The following is an 11,121-nucleotide window of genomic DNA, read 5'->3' as shown; positions in this document are numbered from 1 at the left end:
GTCAAGCTGTTCATGGTAACGTAGAAATAGGCCTGCAGTCATTGAACATGACAAAACCTTCACATTTAAAGCCCTTTTATATTCACACATCCTATGTTATATGTGTTTGATGTGGATTGCCCTAAACGTGGTAGCATATTCATAGCATATGCTCCCAACATACTGTATATACTTCAGACAGCACATAACAGGTCAGCATATGGTAAAAGCACTATGATGACAACAGTGGCTGGTCATAATGGCGCAGAAAGGCACTGTCAGTATTGTATGATTTAAGATGCATATCAATTGCACACCACACAGACACACACCCTCACACACTCCCGCACCCTCTCCATCCTGCTGCTGCTGCTCCGTGGGTTAACACCATCTGCTAACGATCAGGAAACACCAGCTTTGCACAAGTCAATGTCCCTAATTATCCACCTAAAGGAGGGAGGACACCAAAGGGAGGCCGACCCCACTAATCCCCACAATGTGTTCTGCTTCCCATTCCCACCTGTGCCCAAATAAAGGGGGGCCTAGTGGGAGGACCCAGGATCCAAGTGTCAGGGGACCAGGGACCAGGTGATGCCGGAGCGCCTGTCCCCACCACAGAAGGCCCCTCCCCGGGCTAGGCTGGCAGCTGCCTCCCCCCACTGGGACGTCCCACAGCTGACAGTCCCAGAGTACTGACAGGGGTTCTTTACAGTGTCAATAGCCCCATAAATTAGAGCTAACCGCCTTTGTGGCGGGCGATGTGTCAGGCCTTTTGGCCCAACAGCGCTTGTTACCATGATGAAATGTAGATTGAATGGAGGGGGCCTGTGTCCCAGGCACGAGAGCTTGGCCTCCCCCGGTCTTTGTGTCCCGTGCATGGCTATTGTCCAGCTCTATTCAGAGCTCTCATGGAGAAGGGGGTTGAAGGGGGACTGAGGAGTTACATCTCTTTATTTCTCCCCTGATCTCGACCTCATCCGTCAGCCATGGGAGGATAAGCATGTATTTTACACGCTTGATTTGTTGCTAAGTGAGGGTGAGCCATTGTTGTGGGTTTGAGTAAATACACGTCTGTGTCATCCATCCCACATATGTCATTGTTCTGAAGTGTTTGGTATAGTTAGCCAATCACTGACTATAAAGTTTTAAAATATCATTGATTTCATGAAGATAGATCTTTTTTGATCTTTTAAACACTGAAAAACTAAAACTTTGATATCCTCTGTTTTGATCTGTTGGTTTTCAAAACACTTGAAATTGCAATAGTGCCATATGAGACTTGGTGTGTATTCTTACGTTGAAACATCCTAAGTAAAAACGGCACATATTTACTCTTATAATTCTGATGTGTCCTAGGTATGAATACAGGGACAGTGACAAATCCTCTGGCCCATAGATGAGAGGGCCACAGCCCTGTCCCCTGCCTGTGCCAGACAAAAGTGACGCGCCGTCCTGGCGCCCGCACTGCCCTTTCATCTCCCACACCCTGTTGAGGTGAAGATGGATGATCCCAGAGCTCAGAGTGCCATATTCAGCCTCCCTCTGCAGCATTGCATTGTCTGGCCCTTCTCTCTCTCTTTAGCTCAGGGTAGACTTCTCCTCTCCCACCCCGCCCCTACCCTGCTCAGCACCGCTAACTACTGCACCCCCCTGGGTGTACCATCGAGAGACCCTAAAATACATGCAGTGCACAGTGATGGTAAACTGATAGGGATATCGTTCTTTGTGTTTTACTGTTGTAGTGCTACGTAGCCTGTTTCAAAACGAGAAAGATCAAAGACATGCTGAAAAACACATGCAAATAAAATGTAAACAGATGTAAATAGATTTACATCCATTTATGTCTCAAGTAAAACAGCAGAAAATGTATTTTTTTTTAAGGTTTAATTTAGGAAATAAGACACCTGCAGAGGGACACAGCACTTTCAATCTTTGTCATTTGTTTCAGTAACACTGAATTTTACGATATTGAATAGCAATAGCAGATATTATCGCTGTTACATTCAAAAAAGAGCTTCAAGAAAAACAGTATGAAATACAAAGCATAACCAAATTATCTGGCTTAAATTATCTAAGTGTTTCTGTGTGTGCATTTAAATGTTTTCAATATAATCAAGGAATGTAATTTAGAAAAATAGCAGCGGCATACTCATTAGAAGATATATACAAAATATGTACAGGTCCTCGGGGCTACCAATGTTTTTTACAGTTCAACCAACAATTTATCTCAGTCCTCAGTCCACTACTTAGTCCTGGGGTGGGCACTGGGCCTCAACTACAGAGTTCAGGCCTGGGTATCACCTGCTCACTTGGCCATGGAAAAGCTATGCAGGGTGGATGCGGTGGTTGGTAGAGGCTGGCAGAGCGAGCAGGGACAGGGCATACCAGGAAAGTGCCTGTAGGAGCTGGCTAGGTGGAGAGGGTCCTTCAACAGGCTCTGTACGGGTGCATGGTGGAAGCCCAGGTAGCTTGCAGAGGGTGGTGAGTGTGGGGCTGGAGCCGGGAGAGGCGAAGGGTGGTGGAGAGCCGAGGCCGTGCTACCCACCAGGGAGTGCAGGGACTGGGCCAGGGGGTGTAGGGGGAGGTGAGCTGTGGGGGCCGGAGGGTTGATCCGGCGGTGGCTAGTGCGACTCTGGGAACCACCACCTCCATACACGTCCCCCACCAGCTTCTTCATCTCCTCCAGGGAGCTGGACAGCATGAGGATGTAGTTACGGGCCAACATCAGGGTGGAGATCTTGGAGAGCTTGCGGACGGAGGGTCCCTGGGCATAGGGCATGACCTCTCTCAGGCCGTCCATGGCCTGGTTCAGGTCGTGCATCCTCTTCCTCTCCCTGCCGTTCACCTTCAGCCTCAGGTCCTGCACGTCACCCTCTTTGAGGTCAACCCGGGTCTTGCTCTTGCCTCCCCCAGCACAGCGGTCAGTCCTGCCCTGCCCAGCGGCCCTGGCTGCCCCCTCCTCCCGGCAGTAGGCTTGGAACATCTTGTTGGAGAAGAAGCTACCCATGGAGTCGTCCACCACCAGATCTGGAGACGAGGAGCGGCTGGAGTTGGAGCCAGCGTCAGAGTCCATCTCAACAGATGATGTTTAGAAAATAAATGTAAAACACGAAAGTGGAAGAAAAAAAAACTAAAACCACAAAGCAATTGAGGTTAGAGCCAAAGATTTTGGTGAAAAGTTCTTGAAAAGAAAAAACACAAAGCTGGATCTTTCTTCACTCTCTGTTGTCTGAGTACGAAAGCCCACAGTTCCCTGAGGGCCGATGCTCTCTCACTGTCACTTCTGTCAGAGTTCAGTAGATAGCTAGATACAGCAGGCGCAGGCTGTGTCTGGTTCTCGTCGGGGGTCTGTCCCCCTGCAGTCCTACAGGAGTGAATTTATACCCCCGACCCCAACAAAGGAACAATGAGGCGCATAATGAGACATTTAGACTCGCAGCCAATTGCAGAAGGGACACAATTTCACCCCTTGCAGCCCCCCCCTGCCCTTACAGCCCCCACCTCCATACGCCCACACCCACATTTAACTCCCCATCATCTCCTTACCTTCTTCTGATCATCTCATACAGAGTAGCCCTTCCCTGCAAATAAATTATCTCGTGGCCTAGTGGGTGGAATGTTATTCATATTTTTCATAATTTTATAATTAATTAGCATTCTTTTTAAAAAAGACGCAGAAAATCCGGTGTTTCTATGTCAAACGGTTTTGTTATATTTCAGTCTTCTGTGATGTATATAAAGTGTCAAATTGGAATGCAACCTCAAAATGAAAGACTATAATAACCATGAGTGTGAGGTGTATACTTTTGTTCCAAAGTAGATTTGTTTGATGACCAAGAAACACTGTGTGACCCTGATTTAGCCCATTGCAGTAAAGGTTTTTAACTAGAGCAAGCAGGTATTCACACGTATGTGTTAAGGCATACACAACACTGTGTTAACTTAACACAAGACATCTCACAGTCCATCAGACAACCCACACATTAGACTGACTCATAATGGTCTTCACGTGTTTGTGTGAAGATATAAAGGACACAGTTTGTCATCAGGGGTCTACATTTGCAAGTATGTGAAGACGTTAATGTAATGGTGATGGTGTGATAAACTATGTTTAAATGACTAATGATTATTCCCCCATTAGAGTCAGTGCCAGCGGGACACTGAAATATGTGTTGAATTCTGACATTCACCGAAGCAATGCGTAATGTAGTCAACATTAAAATGTATGTGTTGCTAGTGCTGGGCATTGATCACAGTGATGGACATTTAGTACATGGAATGTTTGATCTGTTGCATTTCATTTGGAGGGAAATGTAACCAAATATTCAAAAAATACCTCCATCTCAATAAGAACGTGAAAATTGGGTCAGTAATGAACCTGAAATATTTAGTACTGCCTCTTGTCTTCACTTAAAGGCTAATATAGTATTCTTGACATGGTCATATAAAATACAGTTATATGAAACCCTGCATGTGGTGCTTAAACCTAGACAAGAACGGTGTTAATGGCAGGCTAAGTACAATTCAACCGTGGATAAAGACAATAGGGTCAGATTCAATAAGACTTAGCCCCCAAACAGTCTGCGAAATCACATCACTATCACTGGAAGGGGGTCCTGGAGAGGGGAGGAGGTAGTTAAAAAGATACTAAAGAGTGGGCGATGCATTGTCGTGCCCTCATTCAGCCGCAAAGCCCTTTAGATTGGGCCGGTTAACTTTCTAAGATCCTGTGTAGCGTGGCTATTCCTCCATGGCTCTGCAGTGGCCATAAAGGCTTCATTAACATCACTATAACACACACTGTGTGTGTGCTGGTTCACATGGACTCTGATTACTCACACAACACAGGTTATAACACTTTCCTGCAGTGACACAACACAGAATTTATGTCGAAGTTATATGTCATGGACACGCCTGAAAAGAGGGAGGATAATATCAACATGTATGTACAGTATGTATGTACAGTATGTATGCCCACAACATGCTGCACTGCTTGAGAAAATACCACACATTTGCTATATTCAAAGCTTACTGGGCACACGCTGGGTTTAATCAGCATTGTTTCCACGTCATTTCAATGAAATTACATTGAACCAACGTAGAATAGACATTTAATTGACATCTGTGCCCAGTGGGAGAGAATCCTTTTCATTTGGTTGGATATTATCATGCATGGCTCCAGCATGCTGTCCAGATGTCTGGCTGTTTCTCTAATCACATGGCTGAGATATTAAGCCCAGCTCGATCTTTTCTCCAAATCACTCCTCTTGTTTTCACTAGCACATTTTTGTCTCTTGCTCTGGAATTTCCTGTGAAATGTTGCCAACGCTAGCCTACACTGAGGGAAGTATTGTGGGTGGGAGTGCTGGTGAATACACCAGTGCTTTGTGTGTTATGTTGTGCAGTTTCAGTCCTGATGAACAATGTCCTGATGGGCAGAAGTGAGAAGTATAACTCACTTTTGTAACTATTCCTCCCGCTTGTCTAATGCAATACCAACCACGACTCTGCTACTAAGCTTCTCTGACTGTTGCATTGGTACTTCGGTCTCTCTGACTAAGCCTGACTCTAAGCCTGACTCTAAGCCTGACTCTAAGAAGTCGATGGTCTTATCGGTGCAGACGGCTGTTGTATTTGTGGACACATTTAAATAGTGTTAGTGAAAATGGACCATAATGAAAATATATTGTTGTTGTCATTGTGATTCTTTGTGCTTTGGTTGCAATCACTGAAGAGTTAGGCTACCGCATTTACAGTGTGCGTATTTTGATAGCCTGTGATGATTGACTGTTAGAATTTAGTTTGTTCTGTAACAGGGGTGTCAAAGTCATTCCATGGAGGGCCTAGTGTGTGCTGGTTTTGGTTTTTCCTTTAAATTAAGACCTAGAAAACCAGGTGAGGGGAGTTTCTTACTAATCAGTGACCTCAAATCATCAATCAAGTACAAGGGAGAAGCAAAAACCCACCAACATTCGGGCCTCCGTGGAATGAGTTTGACACGTGCTGTAATACATACATTTACTCTGTGTGAGTGCATGCATGTGTGTCTGTGTGCTCGTCAAACACACATGCGCAAACATAATTCAAGAGAGAATCAAGTGGGTCTACAGGACCCCCTACCTCTGTTCCTATAGGGGGGCTCTGCAGGGTTCCAAGGCTTGGCCAAGTCTCAGGGATCTTATAATTGGATAAACCTTGAGAGCCAACTTGGGCCATTTGTTCAGAACATATGGATTTGACCATCGTTAGGCTGCAAGCCAAAATGGCTGCAGGGGACTCAGACTCCTAATTGGGTTCGGTCCTAATTAAGTATGTGGAACACAATGGCTCTTATTTCGCTCTTTATTAGTCACACACACTTTATAATGGCTGATTTGACTTTCAAACAGAGACGATGTTCCACACTTATCGGGGATGTCACTGTTCCATCTACTGTTTATCCTTCCAGGTCTATGGTCTACATATTTCTCTTTTTGAGGGAAGAGCATAAATGTGACAACATTACCCCTTTTGATGACAACAAGATTTAGGAAAATCATGAATCATTACAATAGCTTGTATTTATACAATTAGACCCCTCAAATTCAACTCGAAGCCAGTGCAACTGCTTTTTAAAATTGTTTCCCTCTAATCAGGGACTGATTTAGATCTGGGACACCAGGTGTGTGCAATTAATTATCAGGTAGAACAGAAAACCAGCAGGCTCTGGACCTTGTAAGAGTTGAATTACCCTACCATATACTCCACCCAGTACCTGAACTCAGTCACTGTCACTAGCCGACACCCCCGGGTACTCAACACTGCACCTTAGAGGCTGATGCACTATGTACATAGACATGGAATCAATGGTCACTTTAATAATGGAACACTTGTAACTTCAATAATGTTTACATACTGTTTAACTAATTTCATATGTACTGTATTCTAGTCAATGCCATCCTATTCAACTATTGCTGTATATATACACTGTTGTATTCTTTATTACTTTATTTTGATTACAGTGAACACTTAAACAAAAATACTAACAAACGACAAAACGACAGTTCCGTAAGGTACAAGACTATAACGGAAAACAACCACCCACAAAAACACAGGAAAAACAGGCTGCCTAAGTATGGCTTCCAATCAGAGACAACGAAAGACACCTGCCTCTGATTGGAAGCCATACCTGGCCACACATAGAAAAGAAACAGAAATAAAAAACTAGAACCAAAATCCCCTAGAACCAAAAAAACCCAAAACACACAAAACAAACACCCCCTGCCATGCCCTGACCAACTACACTTACAAATGACCCCTTTTACTGGTCAGGACGTGACAGTACCAGTCAAAAGTTTGGACACACCTACTCATTCCAGGGTTTTTCTTTATTTTTACTATTTTCTCCACTGTAGAATAATAGTGAAGACATAAAAACTATGAAATAACACATATGGAATCATGTAGTAACCCAAAAAGTGTTAAACAAATCAAAATATATTTTATATTTGAGATTCTTCAAAGTAGCCAGCCTTTGTCTTGATGACAGCTTTGCACACTCTTGGCATTCTCTCAACAAGCTTCATGAGGTATTCACCTGGGCTGCATTTCAATTACAAGGTCTTGTTAACAGTTCATTTGTGGAATTTCTTTCCTTCTTAATGTGTTTGAGCCAATTAGTTGTGTTGTGACAAGGTAGGGGTGGTATAATGTCTGAGGTGCAGTTAACTCTAATGAACTTATCCTCTTCAGCAGAGTTAACTCTGGGTCTTCCTTTCCTGTGGCGGTCCTCATGAGAGCCAGTTTCTTCATAGTGCTTGATGGTTTTTGCGACTGCACTTGAAGAACCTTTCAATGTTGACGTTGAAAGCTGCCAATTGAGGACTTGTGAGGCGTCTGTTTCTCAAACTAGACACTCTAATGGACTTGTCCTCTTGCTCAGTTGTGCAACGGGGCCTCCCACTCCTCTTTCTATTCTGGTTAGAGCCAGTTTGCATTGTTCTGTGAAGGGAGTAGTACACAGCGTTGCATGAGATCTTCCGTTTCTTGGCAATTTCTCGCATGGAATAGCCTTCATTTCTCAGAACAAGAACAGACTGATGAGTTTCAGAAGAAAGGTATTTGTTTCTGGCCATTCTGAGCCAGTAATCGAACGCACAAATGCTGATGCTCCAGATACTCAACTAGTCTAAAGAAGTGTTATTGCTTCTTTAATCAGAACAACAGTTTTCAGCTGTGATAACATCATTGCAAAAGGGTTTTCTAATGATCAATTAGCCTTTTAAAATGATGAACTTGGATTAGCTAACACAATGTGTCATTGGAACACAGGAGTGATGCTTGCTGATAATGGGCCTCTGTACGCCTATGCAGATATTCCATACTAAAAAATCTGCCGTTTCCAGCTACAATAGTCATTTCCAACATTAATAATGTCTACACTGTATTCCTGATCAATTTGATGTTATTTTAATGGACAAAAAAATGTGCTTTTCTTTTAAAAACAAGGACATTTATAAGTGACCCCAAACTTTTGAACGGTAGTGTACATATACGTATTATATATATATATATAATACTCCAGATTCCAACATTGCTCATCCTAATATGTATATATTTCTTAATTACATTCTTTTACTTTTAGATTTGTGTGCAATGTTGTGATTTGTTAGATATTACTGCACTGTTGGAGCTAGGATCACAAGTATTTCGCTAAACCCGCAATAACAACGGCTAAATGTGTGTATTCGACCAAAACGATTTGATTTGATTAATGAACAACATGTGAGAAACACATTAACAACAAGAGAGTAGGTGAACAGTCCTGCTCTGTCTGCATGTGTAAATGTGAGAGCCTCGTAAAACCCTCTCTCCTTCATTCTTATTCATGTGTTTACAGAAGCGATGGGCCACACAGAGAGAGAGAAGGGATGAAAGAGCAGCCAACCTCCGCTCTCTTTTACCCTGAATTAAAGTGTTTGACTTTCCTCTCTGACCGGTGCCTTTAAAGACCTCTCTCTCTATTCAGGGCCTCCGTGAGTTTCCATTTTGAGGTTTAGGGACCCCTTCGGCCACCTCTTGGGGTTCACGTCCTATGAAAGTGCTCAGGTGACCAGAAAATGAGGGCATTATCACAGGCATATGCTTGTAGCGACAGAGGATCAGGCCAGATTAGACCCATCATGGCTCAATAAAGCACTAAACTGAGGAGTAAACACTGGCCTGTGTACCGTGTGGCTCCGCCACTCTCTCTCTGACATTGTTGAACAGTATCAGTAGAGATGCTCTGTACACATCAGGCCTTAATCTGGACCTATGGGTGACAGGACAACACTACAGAAGACAACAGCATCAAAACCAAAGACAACAACAACAGTAACGACAGAAAGAGAGATAGACTGGCAATAGACTCTCATCATCTCTCCATCTCAAACCCTCACTTTGTTTTTGAAGTTTGCCGTGGGACAGATTCCCCAAAAGCCAACCGGCAATGTTATCAGAAAAATATATTTAGGGTTTGATTCATTTGCTCACTTCAACTGTCTGCAAAAGAGTTATCAAGTTGTTTCACAGTTTAGATGAACAGTTTTACAAGTGTTCTGTAAACAGGGAGCGCAGCCCATTGTCATCACCGAGCATTAGCACAAACAGCACTGTGATTTATTAATTTACACAGCCTGAAACAATTGCATTATCTCACCCATAAAAACAAGACAAGGATGCTATGAAATTCCCCCGGGATGTTTATGAGTCACTTAAGAGTCCAATAACTTTCCCTGCACGCTGTTCTTTAGGTCCCTTAATCTTTAAGCGGCTGTGGCTGGGACCCTGCTGTGGGGACTTGAGGGAGAGGGTCCCTGCCGCTCCCTGGGCCCAGGGACAGAGGCTGATTATGGGGGGATGAAAGGAGCCGTGGCCCTGTTCTCTGGACCTGAATGGAGCTCAGTCAGCAGGCTGTCCCATATACAGCTCTGCTCCATGCTGCTAGCGCTTCATAAATTACATCACAACTACCACAGAGAGCGCAGGGGGGCCCGGCGGGGTATAAAGAGAGAAAGGGAGAAGGGAGAGAAAAGAGAGAGGGTTGTCAGAGACATTGAGGGGACAAGCCCAGGTCCAGTAGAGGAGCAGACCCTTGTCAGGGGTGAGAAGGCCCAGTCCAGCAGCTCTCCATCAGGTGTCAGAGACCACCATCACTACCCCCTCCTTGGGCCGCTCACACACATTGCCTGGTGGTCTCTGGCTCAAAATGCCACAAAAGGTTAAGGGTACACTACATACCTACTTTGACCTACTTCAGTGGTTTACTTTCTGTTAGGCATACACTATCTGTGGTTGGTTGCCTGCAAATGCTACTAGGCCATTTGCAGAGAGAAACATACAGTAGTCCTCCCTGTGACACAGTGCAATCTTCTCAACAGTCCATCCTGTGACGTCATCTTCTTTGCCATGTGAATGAAGTGACAATACCTTCACCAACACTTGATCCTGGATAGTCTAGTCTGTGAGTAGATTAGTAAAAAAGATTAAGCCAGTGCAGTATCGATCTAGAATCATGACTACCAATAAAGTCCTGGTACCTATTGCTCTATTCTAACAAGGACATTTCATCCGTCAAATAGGATGAATTCAATTGGCTGATTAAAATTATCTCTCCATCTTTGTATTGGATAAGACATTCATCACAATGTCTTTCATCACAAATAAAAACAACACACACACACACACACACACACACACACACACACACACACACACACACACACACACACACACACACACACACACACACACACACACACACTTCTTTTCGGAGCCCAGTGTATCAGAGTACCATTGTGCCGGTCACACTTTTGAACAGTTGGCTGCTCACTGGTGCATGGAGAACGCTTTGTGTCCCCAATCTGCACACTTCTGCCACAGTGCAGTCCCTCTGTCCCCTCCCCATGCCCCTCGGTGTCATCCTGCCTGACAACAAGGGGACCTGCCACCAAATAATCTCTCCCCCCAACGCCCAGGCACGACTCCTGGCTTTCATCAGCACCATTGTTTCAGCCTGTTATCTCCGCTTGTGCTCCCTCACCACGGCAACGCACCCCTCTCCCCCCTCACCCCCCCGTCCCGGTCCCATCTGTGGATAGAGGCTGCCATGTGTCCATTGAG

At 44.4% G+C, this 11,121-nt stretch overlaps 1 protein-coding gene across 1 annotated transcript; it reads right to left on the bottom strand.

Annotated features, from left to right (window-relative positions):
• Positions 1 to 1,846: 1,846 nt before the first annotated feature.
• olig4 (oligodendrocyte transcription factor 4) lies at positions 1,847 to 3,317 on the bottom strand. Its single transcript, XM_014167916.3, has one exon. It carries the CDS (start codon positions 3,050 to 3,052, stop codon positions 2,285 to 2,287), a length of 768 nt encoding a protein of 255 aa, XP_014023391.1. The 5' UTR covers positions 3,053 to 3,317; the 3' UTR covers positions 1,847 to 2,284.
• Between the last annotated feature and the right edge of the window lie 7,804 nt (positions 3,318 to 11,121).

Source organism: Salmo salar, chromosome 01 (genome assembly GCF_965601325.2).
Source record: "Salmo salar chromosome 01, fSalSal1, whole genome shotgun sequence".
In the NCBI taxonomy this organism is placed as follows: Eukaryota; Metazoa; Chordata; class Actinopteri; order Salmoniformes; family Salmonidae; genus Salmo; species Salmo salar.
This window is presented reverse-complemented; position numbering and strand designations above follow the sequence as displayed.